Raw genomic sequence first — 16812 nt, 5'->3', positions numbered from 1 at the left:
GTTGACTTTGGACTAGCGACTGCAATACACCAAGGCCCCGCAACAGAGACACACTACAGGTTTACACACACACACACACACACACACACACACACACACACACACACACACACACACACACACACAATCCACAAAAATATACGCCACACATACACACCCCATCCCCCCCAACGCAAATCCCATAGGGGTGATGAATGGATGGTCAGCATCTGAGAGCTGCGGCCTACCACCATGATCTTGAACTACCTTCCATCTGTTGCTAGATATCTCGAGATGTATGTTGTAATATGTATATGTGCTTTGCTATGGCGTTTTTTTCCCCACTCCAGACTGGATTGTATTTTTTTTCCTCATCCTTCCCCAGCGTTTACCTTTTTCCCATCTTTTACGGGGCGCCTTATGGCGACCCATCAGCGTTCTTGTTCTATAACTCTGTACACTGTTGGTTTGTCTAATCTTGAACAGGTTTGTGCTGAAAACAAAGTTTCGTCTTACTTGTGCAATGACAATAAAGACCTATCCTATCCTATATACAAGAGAATGCCTGCAATTTGTGGACAGTGGACAGTAAGGAAGCCCTGGGTAGTGTTTATTTGTTTATAAGTATCCCCATTATTAGTCATGATGAATTAAAGAGTACACTAGTACAGTAATTTCACAATGAGGTCTGACTATGTGCTTTTACTGCCATCTAGTGTCTACTTTTATGTCAATACAGTATTTGTTTTCCATTTTTTGATGAAAAAAGAAAACATGTATTCTGAGGTTGAAGTTTCAAGGAAGAATTAAAAAGACATTGATAACAAATGTATAAAATCACAAGTTGATTCAGTGTTTTTGATAAGAGCAAGCCTCAAAACATTTTTGTTCAGACATTTTCAGCAAAATCCTGGAGGGACTGACAAATAAGCATTTTAATACTGATGGACCAGCCAGGACAAAAGCTCTCAAACGGTGCTTGCACAAACTGAAACATCACACACAAATGATCCAACTTCAGCATTTATTTAAAGTCACGATGACTTTCATTGATTGACAAAAAAAATACACAAGAAACACAATGAATGTTTGACGGCTTTACAGTTGCCATAATCGTGTTGTTAGAAAAAACAACCCCCCCAAAAAAACAGTTGGAGGTCTGTTGTCAGCTCTTGGTGGAAGATACACGTCTTAAATTTACTTTTGGGGTAAAGTGCTGGAAGTTGAACCGAGCCAAACGACAGACAGCTGGTGTCTGGTCAGAGCGATTGCCTTTGGTCACCTGATCCTGGAAAATCACAAAGAGCTATTTCATTGTCAAATACCAACACATTATGTAATAATGTACCTAGGCTAGACTCTGACAATACAGTCAGCCCTCGCCACATTGCACTTCAAAGATCGCAGCTTTACTAATAGAAATGGACCGATATGGTTTTTGATCAAAATAATAATAATAATGGAATGGATTTATATATCTCTTTTCTATACACGCAAAGCGCTTTACAGTAAGAACTGACCACCTGTCAATCATTCACTCCTCATTCACACATGGATACCCAAGGTCGGGAACTGATATTTGGAGCAGATATTAATTTGCAGTCAAATTTAGCTAAACATGAATAGTACACCTGCAATGAGGTGGCGACTTGTCCACGGTGTACCCCGACTTCCGCCCGATTGTAGCTGGGATAGGCTCCAGCGCCCCCCGCGACCCCGAAGGGAATAAGCGGTAGAAAATGGATGGATGAATAGTATACATCAGTAAACAGCTGGACAAGGCTTTGAGTTGTTCTTTAACATGATTTTTTGGGAAACGTTGGACCAGTAGCTACATAATGTTTAAGGCAGCGCTAATGTTGTGGTTAATTTAGCAGCAAAAAACTTCAGGGGATTTCACAAACACCTTTATCATGTGTGTTTGAGAAGAACAACATTTGCATTTCAAAAGCATTTGTCCTGGTAAAATTGGTAAAAGTATGTGATTTTTGTGCATCACAAGCACTCGCCATCTACTCAGTTTTATAGCCGTGTATTTCTCGCTTGGTATAATTGCTCGTCCCGATATGAACTATTTGCGTGCCTAACAGAATTGTTATTGCGACATCCAATGGACACTTTTAGAACAGCAGTTTCTTTCATTTAAAAATGCTTCTCAATTTTACACTTAGCAAACTCATCTCGCGTGCCAGATTGAACCTGTTCGCATGTTTGACAGCCCTGTAATAGAAGGCTGCATCGCCAACAAATAAATTTGTAGTCCTGACATCTTGAATCATATTTTTCTAGAGAACGCAATTCAGCACTGCCACTGGCATCAACATCGCGGGTGAAAACATGTCAAGTGTGGTAATATTTCCTGTTTTTTTTTTTAAAACATGAATACCTTGCTCATTTTGCAAAGCAAATCTTGTTTTTATGACACTATATCTGCGATACGGGAGCTTTGAAAGCGGAGGAACGTCAGACATCTAGAAGATACTAGGTCAACTTGGTAAGATCGTTAGCGTGTACCTTGTTAGCTGGCTAATAAGTGTTAGACAAAGTTGTGTGAAACATAAATAAAAACTATCATTTTAGTCAAAGCCTGCAAGCTAAACTTTCCATTCATCATCTTCCGCTTATCCGAGGTCGGGTCGCGGGGGCAGCAGCCTAAGCAGGGAAGCCCAGACTTCCCTCTCTCCAGCCACTTCGTCTAGCTCTTCCCGGGGGATCCCGAGGCGTTCCCAGGCCAGCCGGGAGACATAGTCTTCCCAACGTGTCCTGGGTCTTCCCCGTGGCCTCCTACCGGTTGGACGTGCCCTAAACACCTCCCTAGGGAGGCGTTCGGGTGGCATCCTGACCAGATGCCCGAACCACCTCATCTGGCTCCTCTCCATTTGGAGGAGCAGCGGCTTTACTTTGAGCTCCTCCCGGATGGCAGAGCTTCTCACCCTATCTCTAAGGGAGACACCCGCCACCCGGCGGAGGAAACTCATTTCGGCCGCTTGTACCCGTGATCTTATCCTTTCGGTCATGACCCAGAGCTCATGACCATAGGTGGGGATGGGAACGTAGATCGACCGGTAAATTGGGAGCTTTGCCTTCCGGCTCAGCTCCTACTTCACCACAACGGATCGATACAACATCCGCATTACTGAAGACGCCGCACCGATCCGCCTGTCGATCAAAGCTAAACTTTGTCTAAATCAATTCAAGTACTTTTAAAAGCAGCTTCAATTTGCAATGCAAAAAAGAAAGGCACAATAACAAACACAATCGCACACATTAAACATTAGGCACCAATGTGCCGGTAATATAATATTAAACATACAATCTATCAGACGGCTAAAATGTTAGAATGAATCACTTATACGATATGCATTGAGTTTATTACAGTGCTAAACATGACAGAGTTAATCAAAAAATCAGTGTGCAGCTTTTAAAACAAGTCGCAAAATGCTTGCTTCTTTTTTGAGTAAGTTAGTTTTGTTGCTTTATCTTTTATTTTCATTGTAATTTTTAACTTAAAAATATACTTGTTTTATTTTGCACTTTTCCTGTCCTAACTTTTAAATGGACAAAAATTAAGTAGTAATTACAATGTTTGTAACATAATAAGCAGCATTGTTAAGAGTATAAATAAATATTTATGTAGGAATTAGTCATCTTTGTTGTTAGTAAGCGCATACCTAAAAATATCTCAAGCTGTATTTAAAAGTTGATGCCTAAATCAGAGCCACTGAATAAGTGTATGTATTATAGTCTGACTAGTCGACTAATTGTTAAGATAGTCAATGACTCGTCGACGATAACAATAATCGTTAGTTGCAGCCCTTCTCACATATGTATGTGTTTCTGAGAAAAACATTTGCATTTCAACAGCATTTCTCCTGGGAAAAGTGGTAAAAGTATATTATTTTTGTGCCATCTACTCAGTTTTATAGCAGTTTATGGAGTCAATACATTATATGATTCACTTGTAAGGAACCCTGAATTGTTGGTTGGTTGAACTTTATTATGAACATGAACACAGTTTCAATATAGTTTCATCCCAATTGCAGGACTAATAGACTCAAAAACTCCTTTGTCCCACACGCCATTAGACTGTACAACTTCTCTCTGGGGAGGGGGCGGGGGGTACTAGGATGACAGGGGATGCAAAACAACAACAGTGCAATACTTTTTCATAACATGGTCACTACTGCCTAGTTTCTCTTGTTATATTCTTATTTTACTGTTATATTTTTATTCTCATTGTTGCTTTTTATTTGTATTCTTATTGTAATATTTTCAATTTTGTTTCATTTAAAACCCCATTATTTACTTTTTACTGTTTAATAAACTTCAACTCTGTACACTGCTGCTGGAATTTTTAATTTTCCTGAAGGAACTCTCCTGAAGGAATCTATAAAGTACTACCTATCTATCTATATGATACATTACATACTTTCATTTCTCTACAAAACATGTCCGAAAACGAGGAGGAAGAAACAAAACGTATTTTAATCCTACACTCTTTTCACTTAATAGCAACAAACACATATGGTCACTTTCTGTTCTCAGTCTGTTCTCAATTTGTAACACAAATTACATCAATGACTTCTAAATGGTATGATTGATGTATAATATATGATTTTTAAAAATAGCAAACATTTAAAATAGAACTAATTCTGGGTCTAGTCATGTAGCCTAAACCAGAAATTAGCTGCTGCCTGCTCTTCTTCACATATTATATGAGTCTCCTAATTTACACAAGGTGTGGATTTTTTGCAGATATCTTTTCTGTCATCTTCATTTCCATCTAACTCTGTTGCGTTATTTGACTAAATCACAGAACATGAAAACTTCCCGCCCTTCCTTAAACGAGCCCATGCACGCTGCTAGTGTTGCGAACGGGGAGGCTTGTCGCGCGATTGCTGCGGTAGCGAAAACAAACAAAATGAATTGAAAATGGAAGAAACCCCTGGAAAAGGAACTCTCCTGAAGGAATCTATAAAGTACTATCTATCTATCAATATATGATACATTACATACTTTCATTTCTCTACAAAACATGTCCGAAAAGGAGGAGGAAGAAACAAAACGTATTTTAATCCTACACTCTTTTCACTTAATAGCAACAAACACATATGTTCACTTCCTGTTTTCAGTCTGTTCTCAATTTGTAACACAAATTACATCAATGATTTCTAAATGGTATGATTGATGTATAATATATGTTTTTTAAAAACAGCAAACATTTAAAATAGAACTAATTCTGGGATTAGTCATGTAGCCTAAACCAGAAATTAGTTGCTGCCTGCTCTTCTTTACATATTATATGAGTCTCCTAATTTACACAAGGTGTGGATTTTTTGCAGATATCTTTTCTGTCATCTTCATTTCCATCTAACTCTGTTGCGTTATTTGACTAAATCACAGAACATGAAAACTTCCCGCCCTTCCTTAAAAGAGCCCATGCCCGCTGCTAGTGTTGCGAACGGGGAGGCTTGTCGCGCAATTGCTGCGGTAGCGAAAACAAACAAAATGAATTGAAAATGGAAGAAACCCCTGGAAAAGGACAAAAAAATGAAATTCTGGCAAAAAATAGAAGTTCCGACAAGTTTATATAAGCAAAGAGAAAGAGAGCGAAGGTGTGTGCGGGTGTGGAATGGCCACCTGAGCTGCAGCTTTGCAGACAGGAGTACCGGTTATTAACACTAACTTACTCTCACTAATCACATTTTTTTTATTTTGTAATACTTAACACTGGTCTCATATGTTTATATATTGTATTTGCTGATGTATTTGTGATGTAGTTGTAAAAAAAGCAGCCTATGCCGAGAAAAGAAGGCTGGTAGCAATATTCAGTATAGGCCACCTTCTCCTCATTCAATACGTTTTCTTTATTTCCATGACTATTTACATTGTAAATTGGCACTGAAGGCATTAAAACTATAAATGAATACACGTGGAGTTATGTACTTAACAAAATAAGGTGAAATAACTGAAAACATATTTTATATCCTAGTTTCTTCAAAATAGCCACCAATTGCTATGATTACTGCTTTGCGCACTCTTTGCATTCTCTCGAAGAGCTTCAAGCACGCCTGTGAAGTGAAAACCATTTCTGGAGCTCATCGAGAGAATGCTACGAGTGTGCGAAAAACTAATCAGAGCAATGGCTGGCTATTTTGAAGAAACTAGAATATAAAATGTTTTAAGTTATATTCTTTGTGCCAGCAGCATAGCTCGGTTGGTAGAGTGGCCGTGCCAGCAACTTGAGGGTTGCAGGTTCGATCCCCGCTTCCACCATCCTAGTCACTGCCGTTGTGTCCTTGGGCAAGACACTTTACGCACCTGCTCCCAGTGCCACCCACACTGGTTTAAATGTAACTTAGGTATTGGGTTTCACTATGTTAAGCGCTTTGAGTCACTTGAGAAAAGCGCTATATAAATATAATTCACTTCACATTTCACCTTTTTTTTGTTAATAAATACATACCTCCACGTGTTTGTTCATTTATAGTTTTGATGCCGTCAGTGACAATCTACAATAATATCGTCATGAAAATGAAGAACACGCATTGAATGAGAAGGAGTGTCCAAACTTTTGACCTGTACAGCACGTCAAAATGCCAAATATCGGTGCCGATGATCAGCAGATCCCTCGTTTGTATATATAGACATGGTTCGCACAAAGATGCATTTTTGGCGCAAGCTAAAAGTTTGTAAACCGAAAAGCTTGCAAATAGACTGGTTCAAAAATCAAGGTTCCGTTGTATTGCCTTTGTAATGACAGATTTTAAAAGTAAAAATGTCACCTCTTGTTCTCCAACTTGTAGCTGAGTAAACTTCTTCTTAACGAGGTGACTGCGCAGGTCCACGTTGCTTGGCGGTAGTAGGAAGCTGTGAACCCTGTTAGGCCAGCCCAAAATGCAGTGCTGGATTGTAGTAAAGACACTTGAGGAACAAGATAAAAAGCACTAGGATATAACTTATAAGTGTACTTACTGACGGTAAGAACAAACTGTCAGATGGATCGAAGCTGCAGCGGCGATGTATTTTGTACTTGTAAGGAGGCAGGACGGAAAAGCGAGGGATGGTGACCCTGTAAATTGGCCGCACACAAAAACTTAGGATAGTAACTTAGTATACCTTAGGATAGTTGACCTTTGGACGTGGAAGTACCTTTGCTATGGTAACACTGTCCTACACAGGTCATGTTCTGTGTGACATTTTAGAAAACTAGAAGAGCATATAAGCATTTAAGTCCCCTTCTTAAAACTCATTTGTATACTCTAGCCTTTAAATAGACCCCCTTTTTAGACCAGTTGATCTGCCGTTTCTTTTCTTTTTTACTCTGCCCCCCTCTCCCTTGTTATTCACATTGACATCCCACTGGGTTGTGAGTTTTCCCTTGCTCTTATGTGGGCTCCGAACCGAGGATGCCGCTGTGGCTTGTGCAGCCCTTTGAGACATTTGTGATTAGGGCTATATAAATAAACATTGATTGATTGATTGATATAGAGCGCAGACCTCCGCAAGGTCTCCCAACAAGAATGCTGTAAATGAGAAAATTCTCCTCAAATCCTATTTTTATCCCTAAAGCGATCATGCCAACCATTGTGGCCGTTAATGATCGTGCAAGTTTGCACCATGTTTTGAACTTGTTAAAAAAAAAACAGCCTCGCATTTGTGCATGTAAATAAGCAAATTCAGATTCCACAAGACCCACAATGCAACACATTTCCACTTCACAGTTTAAACATAGTTTTAATTTATGTATCGCATATAGAGATGCGTAGTTTTTACATTTGAAAATCAATTTTATATTTCTTTACTGTAATCAATAATACCGCAGACAGAGGGAAACATAATTTCAATGACGTGTGAATCATGGAAACAGTTTATTGGCAATATACACTTTTAAAACAATATTTAGTTACAGTTGTGAATACTTCTAATAATCCAAACTCCCAATTTACTTTTAATGTTTTTTATCTTATTTTTTCCATTGATTAATAATTACCATATTTTCTGGACTAAAAGGCTGCTACTGTTTTCCAATGCTTTAAACCCTGCGGCTAATGAAACAGGGCAGCTAATTTATGAATGTTTCTTTGCTAACGGCTATAATTTGCCATAAGTATATTTGTCCAAAGTGTTTCTGCTCAAAAGTATCCTTCATTCATCACTCCAAGGAATACTTGTAAGTTGTACAATATAACTTAAATGATTTCTACCGACTAAAAGGTCCAATGTGTGATGTCTGTAGGGGTGTTTTTATGCATATTTGCACGTGCTATCGTAGCGAAATCAAGCGAGCATCGTGAGCATTGGCAACTATGCTGACGCGTTACAAGAGTCTGTGTTAGTTATATTAAATTACAATGGCATTCTTTATGTATTTTTTCAGTTCCAAAATTCACCAAAACATCACCGTGGAGTTATTGAGCTGATTGGAGAGCAAGCCTCCGCAGCTAGTGGATCCATGCCGATGACTTCTATCTTGTTTGATCAGTCATTTTACTGCGGCGTTAAAGGCGCCATTGTAAAACAATTAAGATATCTAAATGTGTATGTATCAGCATATATATTGCTTTATATCTGAGGCTTATGGTCCGGTTTGGCTAAGACAGGTAAAAATATTTTTTTCTTCAAAGTTTTGGTGGGTGCGGCCTTAAATATGGTGCGCTGAATAGTCAAGAAAATATGGTATTACTATTTTGGACATACAGTATAACGGATTCACATCAATACAAGATGTGGCCACTGAAGAGCAAAATACTTTATGTATTAAAAATCTTACTGTTGGATTATTTTGTATTTGTAATCATCATGTTTAGTCTTAAAAAGTACTTGTGTCATCTACATATTACATTTCAACTTACAATTTTACCCAAAATAACAGCAACAATATGGCTTAAAAAAGGGAGAATATTATCAGCATTTGCTGGTTTTTCAAACATTAATATAAAATTGTAACATTTTCCTTAAATGTCAATTATTTGATCAACATAAAAAAGAGGCAGAGAGGATGATGCAACTGGATATGAAACACCTGATTTGCAACGAGGGTGGATATTTGTGTTAAAATTGTTGTTTAAGTTACCGCTTTTCTTACCTGACGAGTGCTGGATCACCCATGGTGTGCGGGTGTGAGGATTTTTCTCTTTTGCACACAGGACAACACTCCGGAGAGAGAATCGAGACGGGGAACAATCTTTTGTTGAGTTTGTAAGAGAATGTACCTGAACACAAGCAAGATGAAAGTAATTAGAACATAAGAGTTGTACACAACAAGAACTGTGTCTTACACTCATGAACTTGCTTGTCAGCTTCTGGCCTGCCAGTGTCTGCAAGCATCGGCAGGATTGAGTGTTTATCCATGCAAATTTCAAGGCTGCAGGGCGCATTACGAAGTCATGATTAGAGGACAAGTCAAACGTCAGCAACAGAACACAATGAGCAGCACTCACTCAGATTGTGGCGGGTGGATGCACTCGCTTTTATTGCTTGTTCGAAACGATTGCAGTTCATTGTAGAACTCATCAGAGTATTCTGCTAAAGTGTTTTGCACATCCAGGACTCCTTCAATAAGACGGAGAGCAGTTGTCTTGTATAGGAATGTATGTTTAATGAGGATAGACAACAACAAAAGGGAAGATGTGTACCCGCGATCCAGTCATATCCAAGTAACGGACGCACAGGACACCTGTATGAAGAGTCTTCTGCACACGCATCCTCCGTCTGAAACGTCACTCGATTTTGCATCTTCTTCTGTATGAAAAAAATATTCACATATTTAAAAGGAGAACTTCAATTTTTTGGCAATTTGGCCTATCATTCACAATCCCTGTGTAAGACAAGAACACGTATGTCATTCTTTTTTTAATGCATTCTATGCCATGAAATACAGCAAGTATGAGGTGGCTAACAATGCAGATAATGGAAGTACTCTATTCCGACTATAAATACCTTGAAAAATTTTAGAAAAAATAAGCGCCAATAATATTCCGTTTACAGCTTCGGACCTGAATATTAACCAAGTATTAGTGATATTGTTATTATAAGCTCTAACTCAGACAAAGTATTTTTAACTGCGCCGTGATCACAGAGAGTAAACTAGCTTAGTGTTTTTCAACCTTTTTTGAACCAAGGCACATTTCTTGCGGTGAAAAAATGCAGGGGCACACCACCAGCAGAAATCATTAAAAAACGAAATTCAGTTGACAGTAAAAAGTCGTCGCAATTGTTGGATATGAATGAAACCATAACCAAGCACGCATCGCTATAACTCTTGTCTCAAAGTAGGTGTACTGTCGCCACCTGTCACATCACGCCTTGACTTATTTGGAGTTTTTTGCTATTTTTCTGTGTGTAGTGTTTTAGTTCTTGTCTTGTGCTTCTATTTTGGTGGCTTTTTCTCTTTTTTTGGGTATTTTCCTGTGGCAGTTTCATGTCTTCTTTTGAGCGATATTTACCGCATCTACTTTATTTTAGCAATCAAGGATATTTCAGTTGTTTTTATCCTTCTTTGTGGGGACATTGTTGATTGTCATGTCATGTTCGGATGTACTTTCTGGACGCTGTCTTTGCTCCACAGTAAGTCTTTGCTGTCGTCCAGCATTCTGTTTTTGTTTACTTTGTAGCCAGTTCAGTTTTTTTCTGCATTGCCTTCCCTAAGCTTCAATGCCTTTTCATAGGGGCAATTAGCTTTTGTTTATTTCTTATTTAAGCATTAGACACCTTTTTACCTGCTTGCTGTCTCCCGCTGTTTCAAACATCTACAAAGCAATTACCTACGGTTGCTACCTATTAATATGGAGTATTACATTGTTACTCTACCAAGCTCTAGACAGCACCGAAACTCAACAACAACACATAATTTGCAGACTATAATTACTGGTTTGCAAAAAATATTTTAAACCAAATAGGTGAAATCAGATAACCTGCCATGGCCAACCAAACTGTATTTCAATGCACAGTGGTTGAAAAACACTGAACTAGCCTATGTATCTACAGTATTGACATACTAAGCTGGTGAGATGCTGCACGGCCTCTGAGTTGGTCAAAGTTAAATTATTATAGATTTTTAATCATGCCTCTCACTTGGACAGCAGGATGTGGACATAAACCGAGAAGGTGGTCAACTTTGACATCCAACTTATGCCCGTTGATGGCACGAAAGACACGAAAAGATGCTTGTTTGCGGCACGTTTTTTTGTAGGGATTATTCATTCAATTCATTTTTCATCCAAACGTTAAGATTTGAACATTCCATCAGTCAGCATCCTAGTGAGAGCAAATATTGTACAATACGTGAGTAAATTACTACGTTCAGAGTTTTTATTTTTGGTGTAGCGCTTAGCAATACTGCTGCATGATGCTTAGTGTTTCACTAATGCTGGATCTGTTTAGCACACATCTTGTAGCATATCCTCTGTATATTCAGGCTCAAAAAAATAAGGTTCTGGATCATCATTTGTCCAAAAGTTGTCTGTCTTGTCTCTCATGAAGTCTGCCATGAGTAGTAATGTTGTTGAAGGAAAAAGCAAACGTGATGCGTCTGTAAAATTACTACTCTGTCGTATTATGTATGTACATATATATTTACAATGATGACGGTAGGCTTTTGACTTTTATTTAGAACGCTTTATAGGTGGAATAGAGCGAATCTTATTAACTTTTTTGTTAGCTGACTTTTGATAGTGTTTATACATGCGTTAGAATGGAAACCAGTATTTATATCAGAGGGGTTAGTTTATGGAACAAAACAATGTAAATCTGTTTTGGTATCACATTTTTTTTTTTTTTAAATCATGATAATGAAAAGATTTGACTAAGTAGAATTATTTCTTCATTACTGGTTAAATTGTTGTAAAATTAATATGTCTTTGTGGTCACCAACATTGCAAGTCAGTTCTTGTATTCATGGAAGTACGTGGCGGTTATTACATTTTTTTTTACTTCTTTCTGCTCCTTTTCTTTCATATTTTACTTAAATGTTATATTGATGGATATATATATTTTGTATTCCTTTGTTTGATTTTGTTATGCATGCATAAAAAGAAAAAACATGTGTTCTTGTCTCAGATGAGAATTGTTAATGATAGCCAGAATTCCCAAAAAAGTGCAGTTCCCCTGTATGGAGAATATGTAGTTCACACTTTTCAAGTGTATTTAGTGATTTACCTGTTCACTTCTCTGTTGTGTGTTTGATGCCAGACAAGACTTCAAGCCATCCAAATCTGACGACGTTTCTGAAGATGAGGTGTTTTCAGCTCCGACTCTTCCACAGCTGATGGCCGAAGCGTTGGAACCCAGAGGGTCCATTTGTCTCTCACACGTTCTGAAGATATCAGAGAAGAAAAATGGATTGCTGTTAATGATATGGATCATTTGAGGCAGCAAACTAGTGACGTGCGGACCGATACTTTGGGTGATTTAGTTATTTAAGATAATGTATATCATTAACAAGAACACAGTGTAAAAAGTAACTAAAGTTGTGAATGAAGCAATGTGGTAGAGGATTTTGTTGTGTTATTTAAAATTTCAGTATTTTCACATTAACATGTTTATGTAACTGAATTGTAAATTAGTTTTTTTGCTAGTGGTAGTTGTAAATAATATTTTTATTTATTTATTATTTTACACATTTCCTTTTGCAAAGTTTGAAACACCATTTTCATGTACTTCATATGATTTATTCCTGTTTCTATGTGTTTTATTAGCTTGACTATGTTGTTATACATACCACTACCTCAATATATACTACTTCAGAGTTTAAAATAATTAAATAACTCTGTATTGTATTCTTTCTGCTATGAGACATGTTGCTATTTGAAATAACCAACTTTTACAATTTTAGCAGACATATTAGGTGTGGTTGCACAAAGTATCGGATTGGTATCGCCAATACAAGCCTTGCGTGTATTTTCATTGTACGTACAGGGTTAAGAGGAGTCATACCAAAGACTACAAAAAATTGGACCCACTGCCTCCCTTCTTGGCACTCAGCATCAAGGGTTGGAATTGGGGGTTTCATCACCAAATGATTCCCGAGCGTGGCGCACGCTGCTGCTGCACAATGCTCCCCTCACCTCCCAGGGGGTGAACATGGGGATGGGTCAAATGCAGAGGACACATTTCACCACAGCTAGTGTGTGTGTGACAATCATTGACACTTTAACTTGAATTTTAACAGAGTTAGTGGTATCGTAATTCTACTGCAAATCATAAAACATTCCCATCCTGATAGAATCACGCATTTACTTATTTTAATGACACAAGAGTAAATAATAATCAGGATTAGCACCGACATTTTAAATTGTTATCATTTGCCCAAGTCTCACATCAACCAAACTGTCATAGACATACTTTAAGTAAGTTTATTTTACCCCACATCTGCGGTCCCCTGTAAGGTTTCTCTTTGTAGCCAATTGGGTTGAGTTTTTCCTTGCCCTGATGTGGGATCTGAGATGAGGCTTGTGCAGCCCTTTGAGCCACTTTGATTGATTGATTTTGTATGGATCAAAACTAGCAAAAATGGGAATGAACTCATAATTTTAGATTACTTCATGTATTTACTCCAATCAACCTGTTAAAAATGTAGGCAGAAGACATGATGGCCAGTGTTAGCCATGATGTCTCCAGACTTGTTGAGCTACTTTAACTAGACTGACATGTCCTCTTTTCCCCGGACATGTCCTCTTTTGCGGGACTGTCCGGGGTGTCCGGGAGGGTTTTCTTAAATGCCTCAAATGTCTGGCGTTTTGTTTCAAGGTTGCGTGTATTTTCATTGTACGTACAGGGTTAAGAGGAGTTAAAAACAGAACAAATTGTGAAGGTGTGCATATGGAGTAACATTCGTGAGGGAGGAGAAGAGAGCGAGAGAGCGAGGTGGTGGATCTATCGTAAATCAAGGCATACTTGGTTAAGAGCCATACAGGTCACACTGAGGGTGGCCGTATAAACAACTTTAGTTAGCACTGTTACAAATATGCGCCACACTGTGAACCCACACCAAACAAGAATGACAAACACATTTCGGAAGAACATCCGCACCATTACACAACAGAACAAATACCCAGAACCCTTTGCAACACTGACTCTTCCGGGATGCTACAATATTCACCCCCGCTGCCCCCTACCCTCCCAACCTCAACCCCGATACGTCATATCAAATATTCCACTTTGAAAAATATTTTTGGTGGATGATTTTGCATATTTTGTGTTTGCCATAAAAAAACATAGTTTTGTTTGACAAAAAAGGGCGGAAAAAAACAAGCAAAAAATAAAAAATAAAAAAATAAAACATTTAGAAATGAGGAATAGATCTGAATTTGATGTAGACTCCAGAGAATAAAGCGTCAATTATAAAATGTATGTATGCCCTGGCACACCATTATCATCATTTCATGACCAAAGCAAAACACTTTTTACACTTTTATATTGAAAAAAATACACGTACAACTTATTAAATGAAAACAAGAAAGTGAATGAATGTTTATAACTGAATACATTTACATATGCATACAAATGTGTCTTTTTTTAAATATTATTTATTTTAATGAGTTAAGTAAAGTTTTCCAAAACACAATATAGAATGTGAGATATAACAGGACAACGCATACATTTATCATTTGTTTTCAAAACGCTTACAAAAAAGTGGGACCCCAATTATTTACTGTGGGACCCCATTTTTATGACTTGATGGGGTCCATGGGACCCCATTTTGAAAATTCTTAGCGCCAACACTTCTGTCAACAGAGGAGAAAAAATGCTTTATTTAAATAAATATATTATTTATAAAGCAAGTTCAAGTATCTTTGGCAAATTTTCACCTCGTCCCGACCTTGGCGTGCTGCCCGCCTTGGCACGTATATATGTGTCCTCTTTTTGGGATTTCCGAATATGGTCAGCCTAGTATACTGGTACTTCTTTTAATGACACAAGAGTAAATAATAATCAGGATTAGCACCAACGTTTTAAATTGTTATCATTTGCCCAAGTCTTATGTCAACACAAACTGTTGCAGTAGACATACTTTAAGTAGGTTTATTTTACCCCACATCCGCGGTCCCCTCCAAGGTTTCTCATCGTAGCCAATTGGGTTGAGTTTTTCCTTGCCCTGATGTGGAATCTGAGTGGTGGCTTGTGCAGCCCTATGAGACACTTGTGATTTAGGGCTATATAAATAAACTTTGATTGATTAATTTTGTATGTCTGATAACGAGCAAATATGGGAATGAACTCATAATCTACGATAACTTAATGCATTTACTCCAATCAACTTGTTAAAAAATGTATGCTGAAGACATGATGGCCAGTGTTAACAATGATGTCTCCAGACTTCCTTGAGCTACCTCACACAATAACATTGGTGCAACCAGTTTACTTATAAGCTTTGCATTTGTTTTAGTAAAGGCAAACAATTCAAGTCGTTGATGTAATTATCATTTCCTATCAATAAGCCTCTCTAAGTCTCTTACCTTCACTTATTAGTACGATACTACTTCACTTCCGTCCTTGTGCTGCCCTAAAAGTTTAGTTACGTTCTAAAAACAACCGTCCAACTTTCAACAAACAAATTATAAACCGACAGAACGTTATAACCCGGAACATTTAACGTTCTGGGGGTATTATAAAACTATTTTACTCTAATAATACGACAACAATTCACGCGGTCCACTTCAGCGATAACAAACGACGCCATTTTCTTTTACGATTTCAAATCAAACCTCTTCCCTCGCCCCCGTCACCCTAGCAACAAGCGACTCCAGCGATCTGATTGGCTAAGAATTGACTTCCCATAATGCCTTGATACGAAGGCGTTTAAAGGGGCGGGTGTGTTTACATTACACAGGAAAGATTAAGAGCACAAACGCCTTTAAATTGATATATTTGTTAAAAACATTTAACCAGATTTAGGTAGCACTTTTTGTCTTTCCATCCAACCATTTTATACCACTTTTAATTATTATTTTTAAATTATTATTTATTAATATATATTTTTTAATAATTTTTAATACTCGATCTGTAATCGTTTTTTTTTCTTTCCTTGTTGTTGAAAGTGCCTTGACTGTTCAGTGAATTATAAATGTTTGTTCAATAAAAAAAACCAAAAAAAAAAACCCTAAAAAAACATTATACAGCAGAGGGCGCCATTGACAAATTATGTTTTGAAAATACATTTAAAGGCCTACTGAAATGAGATTTTCTTATTTAAACGGGGATAGCAGGTCCATTCTATGTGTCATATTTGATCATTTCGCGATATTGCCATATTTTTGCTGAAAGGATTTAGTAAAGAACATCGACGATAAAGTTCCCAATTTTTGGTCGCTAATAAAAAAGCTTTGCCTGTACCGGAAGTAGCAGACAATGTGCGCGTGACGTCATGGGTTGTAGGGCTCCTCACATTGTTTACAATTATAGCCACCAGCAGCTAGAACAATTCGGACCGAGAAAGCGACGATTTCCCCATTAATTTGAGCGATGATGAAAGATTAGTGGATGAGGAAAGTCAGAGGTAAGCACTAAAAAAAAAAAAAAAGAAAAGAAAAGGCAAAAGCTCCAGGCAATGGCAGTGTGAGCGATTCAGATGTTATTAGACACATTTACTATGATAATTCTGGAAAATCCCTTATCTGTTTGTGGTAATAGTGTTTTAGTCAGATTGTAAAGTCATACCTGAAAGTCGGAGGGCTGCGGTGAACACCAGTGTCTCTGAGAGAAGCCAAGATCACAGCTGCCTTTTTGATAGCTGCAGGAGGAGGTCGCACAATCCACTCAAGTCTCCGGTAAAAGCCGACTTACTATCACAATTTTCCCATCCAAAAACTTGCTGGTTGACATAGAGAAACA

At 37.9% G+C, this 16812-nt stretch overlaps 1 protein-coding gene across 9 annotated transcripts in view; it reads right to left on the bottom strand.

The window, feature by feature from the left end:
• Positions 1 to 986: 986 nt before the first annotated feature.
• miip (migration and invasion inhibitory protein) overlaps positions 987 to 16812 on the bottom strand; it is an 85625-nt gene continuing 69799 nt past the window's right edge. For 7 of the 9 annotated variants that reach the window (XM_061888591.1, XM_061888609.1, XM_061888600.1 and 4 more), the window contains 8 exons: positions 12139 to 12295; positions 9618 to 9723; positions 9423 to 9534; positions 9261 to 9346; positions 9068 to 9194; positions 6955 to 7051; positions 6765 to 6884; positions 987 to 1267 (listed from right to left, as the gene is read on the bottom strand). In XM_061888591.1, the coding sequence (XP_061744575.1) occupies positions 1145 to 1267; positions 6765 to 6884; positions 6955 to 7051; positions 9068 to 9194; positions 9261 to 9346; positions 9423 to 9534; positions 9618 to 9723; positions 12139 to 12279 (912 nt within the window). In that variant the 5' untranslated portion in view covers positions 12280 to 12295 and the 3' untranslated portion in view covers positions 987 to 1144. Of the gene's footprint in view, positions 1268 to 6764; positions 6885 to 6954; positions 7052 to 9067; positions 9195 to 9260; positions 9347 to 9422; positions 9535 to 9617; positions 9724 to 12138; positions 12296 to 15437; positions 15698 to 16812 lie in introns of those variants that run through there. The other 2 variants (XM_061888578.1, XM_061888647.1) reach the window with 2 other exon arrangements.

This window comes from Nerophis ophidion, linkage group LG02 (genome assembly GCF_033978795.1).
Source record: "Nerophis ophidion isolate RoL-2023_Sa linkage group LG02, RoL_Noph_v1.0, whole genome shotgun sequence".
Lineage (NCBI taxonomy): Eukaryota > Metazoa > Chordata > Actinopteri > Syngnathiformes > Syngnathidae > Nerophis > Nerophis ophidion.
The sequence above is the reverse complement of the archived record's forward strand: the minus strand, read 5'-3'. Positions and strand labels throughout refer to the sequence as shown.